Source organism: Erpetoichthys calabaricus, chromosome 16 (genome assembly GCF_900747795.2).
Source record: "Erpetoichthys calabaricus chromosome 16, fErpCal1.3, whole genome shotgun sequence".
In the NCBI taxonomy this organism is placed as follows: Eukaryota; Metazoa; Chordata; class Cladistia; order Polypteriformes; family Polypteridae; genus Erpetoichthys; species Erpetoichthys calabaricus.
This window is the reverse complement of record NC_041409.2, coordinates 37,622,716-37,644,172: the sequence shown is the minus strand read 5'-3', so window position 1 is coordinate 37,644,172 and position 21,457 is coordinate 37,622,716. Positions and strand designations below refer to the sequence as shown.

At 37.9% G+C, this 21,457-nt stretch overlaps 1 protein-coding gene across 1 annotated transcript in view; it reads right to left on the bottom strand.

The window, feature by feature from the left end:
* Window positions 1-83: 83 nt before the first annotated feature.
* Window positions 84-21,457, bottom strand: part of pth2 (parathyroid hormone 2) — a 37,872-nt gene continuing 16,498 nt past the window's right edge. The window contains exons 2-3 of the mRNA XM_028821819.2: window positions 21,036-21,145; window positions 84-951 (exon numbers count right to left, since the gene is read on the bottom strand). Coding sequence (XP_028677652.1) covers window positions 561-951; window positions 21,036-21,142 — 498 coding nt within the window. The 5' untranslated portion in view covers window positions 21,143-21,145 and the 3' untranslated portion in view covers window positions 84-560. The remainder of the gene's footprint in view (window positions 952-21,035; window positions 21,146-21,457) is intronic.

The window sequence follows — 21,457 nt, the reverse complement described above, 5'->3', positions numbered from 1 at the left end:
CAGCACTCACATTTTTACTTTATTATTTGGGGAATATTACTCATAATACATGATGAATAAAATTGTAACTTTTTCTCCTACCTGTACTGGAGCTCTATCTTGTTGACTGAGGTCATAGATATAAAAGGTAGTGTAACATATGTGGGCTATTGCAGAGATTTGAGACATTTAATTCAGGTCTATGTAATAAAGAGAGAAAAGGATCAGTACGAGACACTTCCTCGACAAAACACCACCTCATCTGGTAATCTGAGACTATTATTTGTATAGGTAGGACCTGTCCTAATTTCCTTTATGCTTTTTAATGTTTAAGTTTTTTGAAAAGCTGCTGTTGTAATTTATATACTAGGTCACTCTACAAATCAGGAGTACATATTTGTGTGGACAAAGAGGTAAAGAAATGGTAGAACCTCATTATTGAATTCTGCATCATAGTTCTGCTGACATTTATTGATTTACATTTCAATATGCACCATTATCCCAAAATAAATAAGGACAGATTAATGAAAATAACATTTTTTTATATAACTTTATTAAATTAAATGGTGTTCATCATTCTTCTACTTAGAGTTCACGACCAGCAGTTTCTGTATATAGGAATTGAGCCACTTTTGCCTCTCCATTGCTGTCAGCAGTTTACTTTTTTCTCTGAAGGCTGCGTCGTCTGCCACAACTATGTTTCTTTTCTCCAAATTTGCCACGTTTTCTGACCAGTCCCAAGGCCACTTCTTGGTCATCCCAGAGTTAGAGCTGAAGGAGCTTTCTAGCTGATCATTGGATGGCCAGAAACGTGGAGGGAGAGCAACCAGTTTGGATTTTTGTCCTGGAAGTTCTGATGATGACACCATTCGAACTCTCCAGTCACGGAGTGAAATAGAAGGATAGGGAAAATCAAAGCCGGGCTGAAACCTTGAGGCTTCGTTGTCATCGGTGGCCAAGGGAGATGAATAGCTGGAAATAACAGAAAGAAGGGGATTGGTGTTATAAAGCATTGCAGTGAAAATGTTACCTTTTAGCGCACTAATTTAGTCCATGTTATTGTTACTTATAAAATTTGTTGTATAGCAAGTATTAATGATACAAACATAACTTTATCAGTCATATAGTAATATTAGATATATCAGAGTACTATTATTTCTGACAAATGTGTTCTGAGGCCTATCAGGTAAGGAAGACAAAAATTTCGAAGTAAGACATTTGGACTCACTAATCATGGTGCTGGAGAGAGGCAGCCTGTTACTTGTTGATTAGCCAATGAGAGTAGAAATTTTACACTACATGTGACCGTAATGACCCCCTGTAAATGTATAACATATTCAGAAACATGTATTCATACTGAAATCCGCTATACGAATTACAAAACAATGGAAACTGGTCTATAGGTTGATAGCAGGAAGACAGTCCTCTAATAAATAAGCCCACCTTTGTCTTTTGTGCCAATCAGAGTTTTCTTTCTTAACAGAGTCTTTTCAAAAATAAATATTTTTATTTGTAAAGATTCCACATTTGCCCTTTTCCTTATTACCTGGGTTTGATGGTTTTCCCATTATAGTGGTCATTTTGAGGTATTTTTTTGACTATTTTTTGCTAAAGTTCTTTCCAAGTTCATGACAGCCTCAAATTTAAGCATTTGCAAAAGTAAGCAATCTAAGTGAGTATATAACTACTGCAGGTTCACAGCAAAAGGGCCAGTCTTCAAACTGAGCAGCACTGGGTAAAGGCAGGAACCAACCCCGAATGCTGAATGAAATGCCAGTCCATTGCAGGGGACATTTGTGCACAAACCCAATAATGTTAAAATGTTTATATAGGCAGAGAAGCTCTAATTACATATAAATGTAATTAAAGTAAGCTATTGTAACTTTCTCCCCACAAAAGTTGGGGGGGATAGGGAAAATTGACTATAGTGGGTGTGAGGCTGTATGGACATGTCAGAGACACCTTGTTTTAGAACATTATATGAGCCTATCTTCCCAGGACAAAAGCCTGGACTAGAAGGCAGGTTTGAGAAGACATTTTACTACCCAACTACCTTTCTTTCTTGTTTGTTTGAAACCACGATTATGCATCCTGTGCAAACCAGAGAGAATGCTGAAAGGGAACAAAGATGAACTGGGATGAATTGGAGGCTGAATGTGTCTGAGTTTGGTCATTGGAAACTGCATACTCCCACTTGTGCAAGAAGCCAGCCAGGGACCATTAAAATTGGATAAATGAGGCCTGCAAAGCATGCTGGTCTCTCTATCTGTCATTTTCCATCTTGAGAAGGGTAGGACAGGCCGTGCTATCATTTCTGCCACTTTATTCATAGGACATGCAGGAGTAAAGAGCTGGACCAAAGGCTATTCAGTATAATAAAACAGACAGCCACCTGGTAGCCTATTATTACAACACTCATATTTGAACTTATGCTTATACTTTAGGCATTTTATCAATAATACATTTAATATTTTCTCCTGCCTGTTCTGGTATTCTGTCTACTTGCCCGGGGTCATAGAAAGTAAAAGAAATTGGGAAGTTTTGAACTACAATAGCAGTTAAGCCTGACAAGTGTAGTAAGAGTATGGGATTTGGGCCCTTCTGTTAAGGTCTGCACCATAAAGAGAATAAAGGAAACAGGGTCACACTAGGATCCTACCATGACAAAACACAATTTTGACCATTTCTATAGGTACAAAAAGAAAGAAATATTTTTCAACAAGTAACAAATGCACTTTTAATTAATTGTGCACAAAGGTGTGTGTCTGAACTATTGAGAAACTTGTTAATATTCTGCCGCTCTGTGGCAGGTAGTTACCTCTCTTGAACCGATAAAAGAGCAATAAAAGAACAGCCTCTTTCTCAATTGTTCAGGCCACCTCCGCCAAACAAGCACAGCACAAGGCTATGTTTTTCCTGTCCTCTTTCCCAGTTTGCATTGACTCACCCGTCCTGCTGAACCACACAATATTAAAGTGCAAAAGAAAATGGGAAGTGTGATTTAACATTTGGTGTTTTATTGTCATTGTGTGTGGACTCTGTGCAATAAATCCATACACAAAGACATTACTGTTTGTGCAATAAATCCATACACAAAGACATTACTGTTATGACACTAACAAACCAATGGAAAATCACATTATCTTTTTTCTTTTGCACATATAGAGTAACACATTTTGCAATATACATGTTTTTACATTATGTTTAAGTGTGTCCACAGTTTTTCCACTAATTTACAGCACACAGCTAAAACGTTTTTTTCAAAATCTATAACCACAAGAAGAATTTCATCCAGCATACCAGATGAACTGTTTTATCTTCCACTACTGCCCAGAATTTGAAAATCTGATATTCTACTTAGCATGACTGCTGTCCAAGTAGCTCACCCAGTTCTTGTTGTGAGTGATGCAAGTGGGGCCCTGCTGTCCAGCACAGAGCCAGCAGTGCTTCAGGAAGCCTCCAAGTTCTGCTGTGAGTTAGTTAGCATTCTTGGAATGAAGTAGACATTTTGTTTATTTATTTATTTGCTTTTTTAATCCTTTAAGTTCTCCCTATATTCATCAATGTCATGTGTTTTTAACTATTGAGATTCTGGCTTTTAGTGACTGATAGGTGGCATGCCTATTTTTTGTTTGTTTTTTGCATTTTTAAATAGCAGGAATGAGTGGCAGTGGTTCTGTGTGATTATTTGTGTCATGCACTGGACTGGTGCTGCATTCCTCCATTGGTGAAGATTCTGTCAGGTTGGACTAAAGCTGATTGTGCCTCCGGTATTTTAGTAAGTATGTTACAAAAACAAATGAAAAGAATGCATCTGCTTTCTTGTGAATGTCTTTAGGCAACTCACACATTGTTGGTAAAATCCTTTTTTGCTTGACTTTTGTCTTATTTGCCTCAGCGCTCAATAAATTGCTTTGCTAATTGCTCCAATATGCCATTAATGCCCCCCCTCCCATCATTCCCCAGAAAGAACAAGCTGGACAGTCATTTGAATTTGCATCCATTAAATGAAAATGTGCTGGCTTTTTTGCTGAGAGAAGCTCGCAAAAAATGTGGCAGTGAAAGGTGTGTATTAATTAATATGGGAATAGATTGAGAAGGCAGGCTACTGGGCAGCATTTAGTAGACAGGATCAAATTAATAAGTTAATTTAAAGTGGTGTATAATGGATTAGAGGAGATTTAGGCACCTTTCATCAGATGCAGAAGGAAAAGGGGGTGTTTTGCTCCTATTTATGGCTTCCTCCTTTGAAGCTGAATAAATTGAAGGCATTTCTAAACTGGTAAGTCCATAAAATACAAAAACAAATAAAATGAGGAACAAACGTCGATTTGGGCATTTAGGTTCAGTTTACTGACGATTAATTCTTTTGATTCATTTAATTCGCTTAGAGCGCTTTGGTGAGTGCATCACAAATGTATTGTTTAATAATTGATACATTATTTTAATAAATATGTATGTGTACATATAAATATATGAATAATACCATTGTTTATTAATTTATTTATAATTCATTATATATAAATATATCATTATTTATACCTGTATATGTAACATAATAATTCATATGCCATTGTCCTGTTTCCATGCACAAAGCATGAGAAAACATTTAAGATGCATAATTCAAATAAGACGTTTCGTAACAGAATGACAAGTGAATGAGAATTGTGCGACGCGTAATAAATAGCTGACAAATGAACGAGAATCGTTACACTGGTTCTCATGTAGTCATTCAGTTTACAAATGAAAGGACCAAGAATTGTTAGATTGGTTCTAAGGTAATGATTAGTTTGTGAATCAAATAAACAAGAATTGTTAGACTAGTTCTCAAGAAGTGACTTATCTAAGAATGAAATGAACGAGAATTGTCAGACTGGTTCTCAAGTAGTTCTCCATTTGTGAATCAAATGAACAAGAATCGTTAGACTGGTTCTCGGGTAGTCATTCAGTACACCAATGAAATCAACGAGAATTGTTTGACTGATTCTTGGATAGAGATTTACTCAGAATTCAAATGAATGAATATTGTTAGACTGGTTTTTGGGTAGTGACTTGTTCACGAGTCAAATGAGTCTAGTGGTTCCCACGCATACATTTTCAACATCTACCAGCGAAATGAAAGATGCGGACTGCAACATGTAGGACAGTGATGTGATTTAGCACTCCCATTGAACTCCACTGAATCAATTTGTTTGTGCTCACAAATCGATTCATATGATTCACTTAAAAAGAGCTATCCAAAAAAAAATTCACTTCCAAATCGCCAATCACTAGTAGATTTTGTCTTTTTGGTTCTGCCTACATTACCACCTGAATCCTTATCTGTTAAAAGGTATGGCCCTTCTGACTCTCACACTCTCTCTCTCTGTTTCCGACTGTGTTCCTGCATTTATCCATCCCTTTTCTGGGTAGGAGGACCACAGCATATCCAAGAAGCACTGAGTACAAGGCAGGACTAGACTAGACAGGTTTAATCCTCTAAGTCTGTCACTGTAGGACTTGTCCTTAAGTCCCATGTTGCTCTTATTATCTCATATTAAGGGCTTCAAGTGCTGTTCTGTCTTTCTTATGGTGTGATGACCAGACCTCAACACAATACTCCAGATGTGGTCTTACTAGTTCATCCTACAGTCTGAGTGTAACTTCCCTCAATTTATATTCAACACTTTTAACAATATAACCTCACATTTTATTTGCCTTTTTAATTGCTTCTGCTCATTGCTTAGATGATGAAAGCGTTGTGTCAGCATAAACCCCTGAATCCTTTTCAAAGGACAGGGACTTGCATGTTGTATTTAAAGCTGACATTCCTTTCGCTCTCTGTCTAGCACTTTGATCTTTTCAACGTTAAACTGCATTTTCCATGCCATTTTCTACCTATGCATTACATGTTTTAAACTTTCACAGTGCATGCTGCCAGTTAAATAATAATAATATATTTTCAATTAAGTAACACCTAAAGTATTATTCTTTTAGCACAGAAAATGCAGATGATTTTTAAGATTCAATTAAATTAAAGCAGTTGTCTTCAGGAGTGGCCGATGCTTCAAATGCATCTATTGGCTGCCCTCTGCTGGCAAGAATAGGAAGTGAATGTTGAGCTTGTTACTGTGATTCATCATTCTCAGCCCTGCAATTCCCTTTACCAGTTGTGTTGGAAGGACAGACAGTAGTATAAATTTAAACAGGCACATTCATGCACACAGCCACAGCCGATCAGTGAGCACACTGCTATCATTATCCTCGTACAAACATGCTGAAGGGAGCCGGGTCTTCTGTGTTCATCAAGAGCACGGGGACACAGCTGGAAACTTGCTAAGGATAAGTTTATCACAAACATTAGGATGTTTTTCTTATAGACACATGGAAGAACCTACCAAGTAGTGTGGTAGGCAGTAGGACTTTACGGACCCTGAAAACTAGAATGGTGTTATTTAGGATGAATTAAGAGGATAGGAGAGCAAACATTGTTGGGCTGAATGACCTGTTCCCATCTAGAATGTTTAAATGTTCTAATAAAAATTAATATTACACTTTAGAATGTGGTATGTGTTTTTGTGAAACAATCATTTGGGCTTACAACTAAAAGTGTCTGGTTTACATTTAGGATTTAGTGTTTGGATTTAGGACTGACTTTCTACTTTGATCCTGCTAGTATCTGACAAACATTTCCTCTCCCTTCCCCTTTATTAAATGCCCATGTGAGAAGAACACAGGATATGAACTTGGGATGTTGCATCTGTGAGGTAGCAGAGCTAACCATTACTGTGCCACTCTTTCTGTGTAACCTCTGTGGCCAATAGGGAGTGTAGCATAGCCTCAAAACCTTGATACAACTCCATAGAGACCAGACCCAGGTTCAAAGCAACCTGTACTAATTCCCTTCATAATTTTAGACACTTCAATCATGCCACCTCTTAATCTTCTTTTGCTTAAACTGTAAAGGCTCAGCTCTTTTAACCTTTCCACAAAATTCATCCCCCTGTAGCCATAGAATCAGCCTAGTCACTCTTCTCTGGACCTTTTCTAGTGTTGCTATGTCCTTTTTGCAGCATGGAGACCAAAACTGCACCCAGTACTCCAGATGAGGCCTCATCAGTGTGATATAAAGTTTGAGCAGAACCTCCTCGGACTTGTACAACACATCATAACCTCTCTGTTAAATACTGCTGCACTTTTTTGGATTTCTTCAACTCAAAAATTGAAAAAATCCACCAGCAACTTGCTTCCTCTATTTCTGCAGAAAATGACGTACTTTTCACTATCGCCCATATTCCCCTACCAACCACCCTATTCTCAGATTTCACCTTACCAGCTGAAAATAACTGGTAACACACGTGTGAATAGGAGGCAGCTGAAGGGCTTGGAGATGAATGGTAATACATCTGCCCAGGGGGTGCACTAACGCTCTTTCTAATTTCCCTGCAGACCTTTCCCGGGAAATCCCACCAGGAGCCACTGCTTCGACTCGGGACACCCCACTTCTGGTCCTGGCCCCAAGGACGACATCACTTCCGGTCCCAGCCCTGAGGACGACATCACTTCCCCCAGACTTCCTATAAAGCCTCACTCCTTTTCCCTGGAATTCAGTTTTGTTTTGTCTTGTAATCTTGACTCAATCTTAAAACATTTACTTTTTGCAGCCAGGGTACCGAATTATATGGGTGGCTGCCCCAAACCTTGCCATGTCTCTTGTCTCTTGTATCACAAACAAAATCTAATTCTTCCACATGTCAATTAGATCCAATACCTACAAGGTTTGTTAAGTCTTGTCTGTCACATATTTCTTCCATGATAACTACTATAATTAACTCTTCCCTTACTACAGGCACGATCCCCCTCTCACTAAAAACAGCCTCAATTACTCCAATTCTGAAGAAACCTGGTTTAGACCCAAATATCCTTAACAATTATCAGCCTATTTCAAATGTTCCATTTATATTTAAAGTTCTCAAAAAGATAGTTGGCGGCATGGTGGTGCAGTGGTAGCGCTGCTGCCTCGCAGTTAGGAGACCCGGGTTCGCTTCCCAGGTCCTCCCTGCGTGGAGTTTGCATGTTCTCCCCATGTCTGCGTGGGTTTCCTTCCAAAGACATGCAGGTTAGGTGAATTCAATTTTTTCATTTTTAATAAATTTGCAAAAACCTCAAGAAAACTTTTTTCATGTTGTCATTATGGGGTGTTGTGTGTAGAATTCTGAGGAAAAAATTAATTTAATCCATTTTGGAATAAGGCTGTAACATAACAAAATGTGGAAAAAGTGATGTGCTGTGAATACTTTCCGGATGCACTGTACACTCCCTCTCGCTCACTCAGATCCTCATCTGCAGCTCTACTTTCTGTACCACACATCAAACTCTGTTCTATGGGAGCTCGAGCGTCTCTCATAGTGTTCCTCAACTCTGGAATTCTCTTCCCTCTCATATACGTCAGCTCGATTCAATAACACATTTTAAAACTGCCCTCAAAACTTATCTTTTCAAGTTGGCATACCAATTGTGAATCCTACACTGTTACTGCCAGTTATCTTTGTTTGTTTGCTAATTATTGCTTTGTGATTTATCATTCTCTTGTTTTTATTTAACTAATGTTGTTTAATTTTATTTTAAGGTGTTCTTGAGTGCTAAGAAAGGTGCCTGTTAAATAAAATGAAATATTATTGTTATTATTATTATCAAGGCACTATATAACCTGACATTCTGTTAGCCTTCTTAATCACTTCTGAACACTGTCCGGCACTTGAGCTGAGTTGTATTATGTGTGTATTTTTGTATATTTTAAGGGCTTTGGACCAGAAGATCGCAGATAGCATCTTTTTTTTTTTACTATTTACACAACACCATTGGAAAGCATCACAAGACATTGATCATCACATTAATGATGTTGTAGTGGTAATGCAATAACTTTGCAGTGCTTTCAGTATTCACTATCCCTCGGTGAGTAAACCAAGGTTGGGTTTAGCGTAGTTGGCTTATTTCTAAGACATCCTTAGTATTAAGTTAATTTTTTGATTTCCTAACTCTTCTTGTGTCCTTGACTTTTTATTTTTGTCCCTTGATTTGTGTTTCTCTGTCTGTTTTGACTTCCTGGATACAACTTTATTTCTCATCCTAACTGTTTTCTTGTTTCCATTACCATTTCCTGTTCTTTTCCTATTTGCAATTATCTTGCAACAATATTTTTGTCCTTTACGATTAACCTCTGTCGTCTTAACCTTGAGTGTGACTCAGGCTGCATTCTGTACAGTTACAGTGAAGTCCGAGTCAGACTCAGGATGATGCATAATGATATGTGTTACAGTGTTAAGCCTGAATAACTTTCAGGACAGTATTCTGGTGTCATCTAGTGAGTAAGATAACATCATGCTACAAAATAATTAATAAATATTTTTATGCGTTTTGCCAATCTAACTTATCAATATTCATAAGTGGAGCAGAGCCTCTAACTAAAAGCACAGTGGCAAATGAAAAACTGTAAAGGCAGTTTTAGAACAAACTGAAACTGAGCCATTGCTTGAATCAAGTGAGGGTGATGACAGTGTGAATTGGTCAGACATTAACATGGAAAGTGAAACCGATGCATACAGCACTGTATGACAGAACCGCCATGAAATGCCGGGTGAACTCAGTCATGTGAAGCTTTAGTGTAGTGTGACAGTAGCTGCATGACAGAAAGAAAAAATACTTGTGATTGAGTGCAAGGATAAGAAAGACATTTACAAGGACTTTGCAAGGCAGCAATTGTCAATGTTCTTGTGAGACGAAATGTGGAAATCACTAAGTCTGGCGCTGTGGTAGCCTACTATAACACAAAGGGTGCATTGATCATGTTGATCAGGCACTGACATTCTACCCTCTACCCTCTGATAAGAAATGTGCACAAAGAAAAAGGGTTCTACTACTCCAGTTGCAATATCAGGCTGTGTGTCGGTGACCATCTTAAAACAAATCACATGAAGGATCTTGTTTTGTGGAACCTAGACAGAAGTTATCTACTGTTTTTTTTTATTGTGACATTTAGGTACATACAAGTTTCTGTTACAGTAACAACATTTTTTTCTTGTTGAAAAAAATGAAACATATTTGGCTCATCAATCATAAGGTAAACATAACACTACACCCTGTTTAAATTTCGTTGTGCTAATGTTGCCGTGTGGTGCAATTTCCAGGACCGCACCCTCTAGCATCTAAAATCACACCACAGTAACACAATGGTTGTGATAGTTAAAAAACAAAATTCCATAGTGGTAACTTCAAAACATTATGTTAATTAAAATCAGCAGTGTTTCAACCAAGGGTATAGCAAGAAAACAACCGTAGCAGTATATTCCCTTAACTTCAAAACCTTGATTGGGTAAAGATTGACGTTCAGAAAACAAATGAACAAAAGGCCCGTATCCCGAAGATCAGAATCAGAATCAGAATATCTTTATTGTCATTGTAACAAATACAACAAAATTAGGTGCAGTCCCTGTGGTGTCAAAATATAAATAAATACAATTACAAAAGGATAAGAAAGGATAAGAAGAAATAAGGTAGAACACAAACATCCAACATAAGACCTTATGTAACTGGAGATTCCAAACTGACCCAGTGTGAGTGTTCGTGTGTATGAATGGGCCATGCAGTGGACTGACACCATATCTGGGGTCATGCGTGATGTTTCTGCTGACTTGGAATAAACAGGCTTGAAGATGTTATCTTTACATAGAAGGATGGTTTCCATCCATTGGCCACTTCTTTTCTACATGAACTAGAATCCGAATTCAAAAAAATGAAGTTTATCGCCTCACAAGTGGTGATGTGTTGCATATTTGTTGTTTGTTTTCTGTCCACATGACAATGCTAGCACTGCTATTACTTTTACTATAACTAATTTAATTTTGTCTGTGGGTAGACAAAACCACTTTTTTTACAGTGTATGTGGCCTTGCTTGATCTTCTTGAATTTTTCTTTCTGCCATGTGGATGAAGGTCTCCTAATGGACAGCTAGTGCCTTAGGTAATGACAGCAGTTTCCAGAATCCACTCCTATGAGGGGCCCTTTCTTAAAATATTTACCACCATCATGCTTTATTTATCCTGCCAACACTAACATGAAGTTTGTTTAAAAGGCTGTTGGCCCACTAGGCTACTACTATGGGAGATGTATCTTGCATTTATGTAAATAGTGCTGCTGTGACTGTTTTAAATCATTTCTATTTTGTTTTTTAAATTTGAAACAAACAAAAAGTAAACTTTTCTGTCAAGTGTGATCTAGAGTTAAGAACATGAATCATTTGAAGAATTTGGAAACAAAAATTCTTAAACAATTTGAGAAGAGACAATGCTGTTTGTCTGGTTCATCTGGTTAGCTTGGGAATCTCACAGCATCTCCATGCCAGTTTTGTAATTTAGGAACTGGGGGTGGCAGGTACACAGTCAGCGAGGATGAGCGGTCATCTCCATGTTTTATTGGCTCTACTTATCTTTTTTATATTCAGTAAAGTTGAATTATTTCAGTAACATCTCTGATTTTATCTGGTTATGAAATTAAGTTCAGGCAAACATCTCTTTTGTTACGATTTATGGGATTTTATGTGTCCACATTTTGATTTTGTAGTCACAAGTTGCTAATTATTATCATCTTGTTTTTGTTTTAGAACTGCCATTTTTTTCTTCTTCTTCTAGGTACCATATCCAAACATGCCCTTCCATACCTCTATTCTATAAGGCACAAATAATCTTTAAACTGGCCATTCCCATCCAATCTGAAAGACTCTTCATGAGGGCTTTCACAATCTCTTCTTCCTTTGACTACTATAATTTCTCTTTATATGACCAAAAACCCCTCTGTCTCTTCCTAATTGTCAGTAGTGACCTTTTACTGTAGCCAGATCTTATTATAACCTCTTCATTAGTAGTGTGGCCTGTCCACTGGACTTTCATAATGCACTTTAAGAACCACAACTCCAATGCCTCTCTTTTTCGTAGTTGGTGAAATTGTCCAACACCCTGATCCGTATGTAAGAATAGGGAAGACGTGGAACTCTGGAATCTTGATCTTATTCTTCATACCAAACCATTTTTATTTGCTTTATTCTCACGGTTACCATCATTTTATGTATTTATTATCATTTTATTGTTTATTGTCACTATGCCCGTTTCAAGTCACAATGTATGACGGGGTCATGTGGTGTATTATGTCATCACTCCCTGTATATACAAAATGGTTACACACTACACTTAGTGTTGAGGTGTCTAGACTTAACGGAAAGTCCTCCCATGCCTTTAGTTATTGAAAACCTTTCTAGGGAGTTAAGACTTTTCATTTGCTCAACAGCTTTAATTTTTGGTTAATGTACTTTGGTATTAATTAATCTTTTTTGGTTGTGTCCTATGCCTATTTCTCTCGTCTGTTCTTTGCTTTGTTCCTTTTGTGGTGCCTTCAATTCCCAGGACATGACAGTGAGTGCCATTATGAACAATGCTGCACATCCTCTCTCTGAGACACCAACACTGAGGAATTTCATCCAACAAGTTATTGACTAAAAGTGTGTCAAGAAATGTAACTGGGGATCCTTTATACGAACAGCAATAAGTCTACATGATGCCTCATGGAGAATGGGACTGCTCTTTTTATGCTAGAGATTTGTTCAAAGCACTGCTGAAATATTCTCCTTAAGTATCCTTTGAGAGACTTCCCATTATCATGGATCATACTTGACTGCAGAATTCAAAATGGCCATTTCAGGAAGAAGATTATGTTAGAATATCCAACATGGATGAGAGATGATGTACAGACATAGTTGTAACCATCCTAAGATCAGGAACAACATCAAAACCAACAACATAAGATAAGGAATAGGTACAGGAAAAGGAATAAGTGTAGATGCAGTCAGACATAAAGAAGGATGAAATTACTTGAAACAGATCCTAAGAGTGCACCAACTCTGTTCTGAAGACATCCTTAAATATTTAGCATGGCCAAATAAACTCATATTAATCTTAGGTGCCCACCTTTTATTTATGTTGGCCTAATAACAGCAGGTGAAATGAAAGGTCAAAGCGAGAGACATGACAGCACTGCTCCCATTTAGAACAGAATTCTAGAAGTGGCCAGTGTCTATTAAAATAATTTAAGTGTGGGTGTCTCGATTTGGTGTTATATAATATTATCTAATGCTTGAAATTGGTTTTTTTTTAGTTCAAATATTATGTATTTGTCAATTTACTCATTCATGTGCTGTATTTTGTTTCTTCAATGTCTTGGAATCCATTTCTGCTCCTTATTGCCGCCATTTTGAGTTCCCATCACTAGGTCTGCTTCCGTGTATTTCTAGGGTGTGGCCTTAGACGTTGTGACCAGTTCATAATTGACACCACGGGGTAGAAGGACAGTTAGGTGTTTGTTACCTTATCTGATCAGCAGATGCCAAAACTCTTATCAAAAAGCCTTGCTCTAATATTCTTGCTTGGTTCTTTCGGTTTAGACCTCTTGCCTGTTCTTGTGACTTTGATTTCTATTCACGTCTTGGCTTTGTGTTCTAATCGTGATTTCCCAGCTTGTTTTTTTTTTTAATTTTCTTATGCTTATGTCCTGGTGCTACTCTAAAAAGTTTACCTGTCAGTTTACTATCAATACAGTAGGAGGATGTAACACTTTTACCGTAAAAAGCAAGTAAATAATGCTGAAAAAACACTACTGAAAACAAACTTTTACAGATAAACTATGTTCCTCAGTGAAAGCCAGAAATGTTTGCAGTTTCAGAATCGGTAAACAAATATTGAAGTCGTTAAAAAATAAACTGACATTTCTGTCGTGAAAAACTGGTCTGTAATGAGGAGCCATTGGGAGGAGGATCAAACATTAGACTGACATTGGATACTGACAATCACTCCGTATGCTGCAGATGTAAGACCATTCACAGAATTTTTTTCCTTTTCAAACAAAAAATGTCTCCGAAAACAATTCAATCACACAATGGCATGTGGTCTAAAATGAGTGAAAGTTGCATTACAAATAAAAAGGGCAGGAAAAAAAGCTGAGGCTGTTAGATTAAGTTATGGGGTCTACACCATAAGAATCTGGACTTAACTGTCAACATGATGTCAGAGTGTCTTTAAATAATGGAGCCAAATGGGCTGACACCATCCAGAGCAATCATTACTTGTTACCAGCAGTCAAGTGGTGTGGTAAGCAGCAGAGACAAAGACGAGACATGACAGTCAATTCAGATGTCACGATTTGGTGTTGCTCTTGGTTCTTTTGGCTCATTCGGATGGGAAGTGGTTCTGTCTTGTGCTTGAATTGTAGGTCCTTGAGGTCAAGGATTCCATTCCTGTTGTTATTTGCCTCAGTTTCGTAATGGTTTAGGTATTGTGTGGTTTTTTTGGGTTTTTTTGTAGCGGTTTTGGATGCCATTTTCGGCTCTTTGGTCGCAGTCATGCCATTTTAAGTACTTGTTGTTTGGTCCGTGTCCTGCGTTTCTAGATGCGTGGCCTCAGATCTTGTGACCTGTTTGTCATCTTTGTCATCAGTGTGACATGACAATAGTTCAGCCCGGGATATCTTTCTTATCTGATCTGCAGATGCAAAAAAAACTTCAAGAACCTTTGCTACAATTCTGTTCACGAGTTTCATTCTGTTTTGACCTCTTTGCTTTGTACCTTCTGACTACAAATTTTGTCTCACACTTTGGATGCTTTCCTTTATCACCTGGCTTTGATCCCTTTCTTGCTGTTCCGATTTTGCTGAAATCTTAACCCGCCAGCTCGCTGAAGGATTGACAAAAGGCATTTTTCATACTCTTGGTCTGTTTGCTTTGTACCAAATTAGAAGTGATTACTTACTTTCTTTCTGTTGCCAGTTCACTCGGTAGCATTTCACACAGCACACTTTCAATCAAACCAGAACTTAATAATAAACACCCTGTGGCAATTTCATGGACTTCTTTTATAGGCAGAAACTATTTTTTCCTCAGCAAAAATCACAATGAAGGATTAAAAACATTTTGCATTTGTGCACCACCGTATTTTCTGTTATCATGTGTTCATTTTTTATTAACAAAATTCTCTACGTTTATTGTTTAGTGACTATAAAATACTAAAATAAATACAATTTCCCTAAAGTTGACACTTTAACTAATAAAATATGTACAAAGATAATTTGTAATTCTTGAGGTGTGATTATAAAATATGAATAACCTTTTTAATTATGTAGGACTTGTTTCTTACCAAAACCTAATGCTGTATGACACACAGCAAATAATAATAAACACAGTACAAATCTTTAAAAAAAAGCCTATTGTTTACTAGGCAACAATTTCAAATTTGTCTTAATCTTTTTCCAATTAAAATGTAAGCTGCTGCATTTTAAACAAGCTCACTGTCCAAACTCAAGCAGTGTCCGTTTTAATTTAAAGGACAAAATAAAAGGGTCCAAATTGCTTAAAGTAGCTTTTCTTGCCTTTGTCTAATTGTAGAGTATGACTTCTCTGATTACTTTTTTTGTCAGTTTATTAGCTCCACTTTGTTTAATGTAAACACTAATGTTCCAATTGCCTTTCGTTCACTGATTAAACAAACCTCCACTTGCTGCTCTTTGTTTACGCTGCAGGAAGTTTGCTGCAAAAGAAAAAAAATTTGCTGTAATTAAATTACCATAAAGCTTAGAAAACCAGGGGCGAAAATATCAGCCTTTTTACCAATCACCAATTCAGCCTTTTTTTGTGAAAATCGTCTGATTTCGATCGACGGCCAATTGATCAGAGCATCCCTACCCATAACTGATAACAGAAGAGAACAATAAACATTGCCCTCACCCACCTGGAAAGAGGAAATACATATGTAAGAGTGCTGTTCATAGATTACAGCTCGGCATTCAACTCCATCATCCCCTCAAAACTCGTCTTGAAGCTTAACGACCTTGGGTTGGGGATGACCATCTTCAGATGGATTTTCTCTTTCCACACAAACAGGCCCCAGGTGGTGAGAGTTGGCAAACATACGTCCTCATCACTCATTTTAAACACAGGAGCGCCGCAGGGCTGTGTGCTTAGCCCCCTCTTGTATTCCTTGGTCACCCACGACTGTGTTGCAAAACACGGCACAAACACCATCATCAAGTTTGCAGATGACACAACCATCATAGGCCTTATCACTGACAATGATGAGACAGCCTACAGAGAGGAGGTGCTGGCATTGAGTAATTGGTGCCTGGATAACAACTTGTCTCTTAACGTCAGCAAAACCAAGGAGATGATCGTGGACTATCGGAAACAGCAAAGCAGAGAACACCAGGCCATCTACATCAGCGGCATAGAAGTTGAAAGGGTTAACAGCTTCAAGTTCCTTGGAATAAACATCACCAAAGATCTCTCGTGGACCCTTCACATAGACACTGTGGTTAAGAAAGCTTGCCAGCGGCTCTACTTCCTGAGGTGGCTGAGGAAGTTTGGCATGAATGCCAACATCACCTCAAACTTTTACAGAGTGTGGTCGAGAGTCTGCTGACGGGCTGCATTACCGTCTGGTATGGGAGCTGCTCTGCCAACAGCCGGAAATCACTACAGAGAGTGGTGAAGGCAGCAGAGCACATCACGGGCAAGAGTCTTCCTGCCATTGAAGACATTTACCTCCATCGGTGCTTGCGTAAGACAAGCAGCATCATAAAGGACCACAGCCATCCAGCACGCCAGCTGTTCTCCTTGTTACCGTCTGGCAGATGATACAGGAGTCTGGCTGTTCGGACTACAAGACTTAAGAACAGTTTTTACCACCAGGCCATTCGACTCCTCAACAGCAACACCTGAACACTTACATACACTTACATTACACCTACATTGCATTACATCTACATTGCAATACTCACACACAAACTGTACCTGCACACACTCTGAATACTGACTGGAACATGCATCTGCACTTTATGGAATATGTATCTGTACTCATAAAACATTATCTGTGCAATAACTGTCATTTGTACTTGCTGCTCATTCAACTTATATTGCTCTATAACTTCTTTTAAAACATACATATTTTATTTTATATGGCTTGTCTATTTTTAACTTGTAATTTTTTTAAATTATTTTTTTTAGCTTTATGAGATCTAGGCTGAGTGACTTGTTTTTCTCGTCATACACATTTCATTGTATGTTGACCCTGTGTTAACCTATATATGACAAACAAACCTAAACCTAAACCTAAGAGTACATGAAAGTGATGCGTTACTTTACACACATGCTAGAGAAAAGACATGTTTCGTCTGTGCAACTGTACAGAAGAAGGTGAGCTCTGTTGAGGGCATGTTTTTTCATTTCAGTTTTGTGTATCAGTTGCTTGTACATGTTGGCCAATCTTACCCACGGGTACTGTATATGGTTTCAAGACCACTCCCCACAGAAGTGCTAAAACCGCGGATGCTCAGGACTTATACTATACAAGGGCTGATACAGCAAGGCTGAGGATTGGCTAAGCTTGAGTACACCATGAATCAGCAGCATCAGGCCGTGCATGTTGTTTGTTGTGTGTATGAAGCAGATAACACTTCATGCGTGAATTTTAAATGTTCTATTTTAGGAATATTCTGGATCTGTTTTATATTTTCGAACTATGGTAGGTCAAAATTGGAGAAGACCATTCCCATGGATAAGGTGGGCCAACTGTAATTTCATTGTATGATATTGCATATTTATTCTCAAGTAACCTACTGCATGAACATCACCTCTGTTCAGTTTATTTTGACAACTGTAGCCTTGTAATTTAAGTCTGTAACATGTGTTTGTAATGCTCACGTTGGAATGTCTGACTAACATGTACTGCCCAGTATCGAAGTTGGAGTGTCTCAAGTGTTTCTTTTGTTCTCTGGTTACTGCTGTTTTGCTTTTGTACTTCACACTTTTGACTTGGCTTAGCCGCAGTCTTGGCTGTCTTTTTGGCTCTCACCCCTGCTTTGTTTACCGACAGCATTTCATCTCCTGATCCATCCTTTTCTTGCAGTCTGCATTCAACCTTTTTCTGTGTCAATACAGAAGGAAGCTCATTATAAGCACCAGGAATCCAACAGGGAAGTGCATCTCTATTGTTACTTTATGCTGTGTTCCGTTTACCTTGGAAGTCAAATGTCGGAGCTGGCAATGACATCACAAATGAGACGTAAAACATTCGGAAAACCAATACAGACACCTCCAGGAAAACCAGTTGTGCTTGCTCTTTCAGAATACAGGCAACTACCGAACAAGTTGATAACAATGTTTTAAGCGGAATTTTTCACATCCAAACACTATATCAACATTTCCACAGATAGAAGTTGGACATAACTGTGTGTACGACTGATTTAATGAGACAGAAAAGGAAAGAACTGAAATAAAAATGATAATACTTCAGTTTTCACTTCTGTTGATGCACCATGCCACCTTCTTGGATTTTGAGGTTGGTGTCAGTGAGGATCACCCGACCTTCTGAGTAGAAAATATGACTTGTGGTTGTGTTACATTTGAAAACTTCCTACTTGGAACATGGAAATTCTGACTTTCCCATTCAAATGGATCACAGCATTACAGCAGTGTTGTCACTCCATTAGGTAAAGGGGAATCTAATCTTTGCTATTCACTTGAAACAGAAGCCTGGGCAGGTATGTTATGAATTGTCAAATCAGCAACAGATTCGAACAAATTTGTGTAACAAATTCAAGAATGCATGCACTTCGAACATGAAGCATTTTTGATTTTTATTTACTTTGTCAATGAGGTATAACTAAATATGAATCGTGAAATAACATCTCCTAAATTATTAAGTAGTTCACATAATGTATCCCATTTTTATGATTTGGAAAAGACTCTCCATTGGCTTCCCCCCTCTCCTGGCTGTGGGAATCGCAATTATCAAATCACACATTTAAAAATATTTCATAGATTTTATCCCACCCCCTTGGAAATGGTTTTTGGGTATCCCCTCTGATCCAGTTTGCCAGTTTGCTTTGTTTGCCGGGCACTTTTTAACTTTTACATGTTTCATCATTTCTTCATTTCTCTCTCTCTAACTGTTAAGATGCTGCCCCAGACCCTTTTTTATTTGGACCACTCAGCGCTCATTCTCGCTTCTAACCAGTATGAATGGTTCTGGTTGCCACTTTAAAAGCCAATTGAATTCAATTCAATTCAGCTTTATTGTCATTCTACACTTCCTGAGCACGTGTACAACGAAAACATAATTTGTGATAAAAGAAAAACAACAGAACAGTGCCAACAATAAAAAATAATAGCAATTAAAACAAAAAAGCAATAAATGTACAAATGCTACAGTGTAGTCAATATACAGTTCAGAGTTCCGGAACATGCAGCCGCTGCTGAGTATTTAATAACATCACAGTACTTGAAAAGGAGCTCGTTCTTAGTCTAGAGAATTGGGTCTTAAATAATTGTGGCTAGCGCTCTGCTTCATCTAACAACTAAGGTGTTTATCAAGGAAGAGCTAACATGCCTGCAAAGAATCCTTCAGATGAACAGCTTTTTAAAAGACGTTCATTTTAACCCTTTGAACCCTGTCCTCCCCAGCGCCTTAGCACTATAACCCTAGCCTCCCCAACAATTTACAAGTTTAAAAACCAAAATGTTTAATTTATTAAAGTCAGATTTCTTTATTTGATGATAATCCACAACATTATAACAACAGATGCTATTGAATAAATTGTATCACTTACAGTCTAGCAGTTTTCGGCATTTTGTACTGTTCACTGTACAGACCTAATGCCAAAACTGGACCTTTGAGTGACGGCACTTCAAAGCAACTTTCAGTGACAGATGCAATGCACAAGAATGCATGACCAACAACTCCCTTGGGCACGGCACAGCCCATTTCTGGCACAGTGTAAGGTGGGGAGTTTAGCTGGGGTGGTACGTGGGTGTCAGAAGGCAAGCTCAGGGAGGCCAGAAGGGCAAAACCTCTCTTTGCCTGCTCACACTTCTCTGCGCACGCTACGCATTTGTTGTTTTGAGCTGCTGCCACACTAAAGTACAACTGAAATCGTTTTCCGTTTCCTTCTGGAAACCTACAAGCAAAAACAAAACTGATTTGCAGCAAAACAAAAACAGCAGCTTTACTTGCATAAGTAGCATAACAGCATAACCAGACAGCGGTATATTATGTGCGTAGTCTAACATAGTGAAGGCTTGTAATGTTTTAGGCAACTCCTTTTTGCCTCTTGTGCTCCACTGAGCTTCTTTCGTATGACAGAGCATTCTGAGAAGATAAACCTTTTCATTTTATAAGGATTATGTCTTATTATACCATTTCTGCCAGATGTTTGGTGTCGTGTTGATTTACTTCTGTATTTCTGTGAGGACTCCTCTCATTATATCACACAAGCAAATTGAAAATGTATCCTTACCACAAGATAAACATGCAATAAAAATAATCGTTTCCAGGTTCATTTTGTTGTCTCAAACATATGGTGGGAACACGGAAGGTATGTTTTCTTATATCGATACTTTTGCCTCTTCACGAGTAATTTTTGTTTGCCAATGGTGCTCTGTGCCCCAAAACTTCAGTGCGGGCAAGATATTTTTAAAAATGTATTTATTATTTATTTTTAAATTAACTTTTTTTTTAATGTATAGAATTAATAGAAAACACCTAGGTTTAGAACTCAGTGTTATATTTTAGCCAGGGTTTCTCCCCTTGCTGGTTTTCAAATCCATGCATTGTGTCCTTTTTTGTTCATCATTGAGCCATTTATTTCTGTAATGTTGTTTTTGTTAACTGTCTGCTGTATTTTCTTCACCTGTGTAACGTTCCTTGTTTTTGGTAGGTGGACCAAAAGACTAAGCAAATAAGCAAAATAATTCATTGGTTAACAGGGATTCTTCTCCCCCACACTTTACCACAGTATGTTATTATGTTAAGTAATATATTAGATGCTTGCACTACTATTCCCTTTTCGTATGTGTTGCTCTACACCCTTTTTATTGAAACCTGTTACATTATTTTCTTTTTTAATCCTACTCATGACACAAAAGCCTAAATGATTACCCCAATATACTTATTACAAATTGCAAATAACCTCAGATTTGCTTTCCTTACCTGTCTAAACTGCGTAGGTGAGGCACAGTGTTTCCCAAGCACAACAAAGCAGACAGCAGAAAGGCTTTGAAGAGAAGTTTCGATCGAAGTCCTGTTATTGTCTTCATATTCTGCAAAATAAAAATCTAAAGTTGAAAACAGTTATGGCTGTTCCTATACCAAAGGTGCTGCATTGCATTGCAGAGGTGTACTCAATTGAGCCTTTCATCTCTAGGCTAGCAGAATGCTGTCATAAAGTTAAAGCAGTCAACATGAAAAAGACACACCAGTCAAAGTTGTTACTTATTTGTTTATCTTTTTTAATGGATTTTCAGACTCTGGAACTATATGTTCATTTTACATATTTTAATCCCCTATACCTTTACTGACTACCAAGATGTGGTAAGAAGGAAATCAAAATGACAAGGAGGACCGTAAGTCAA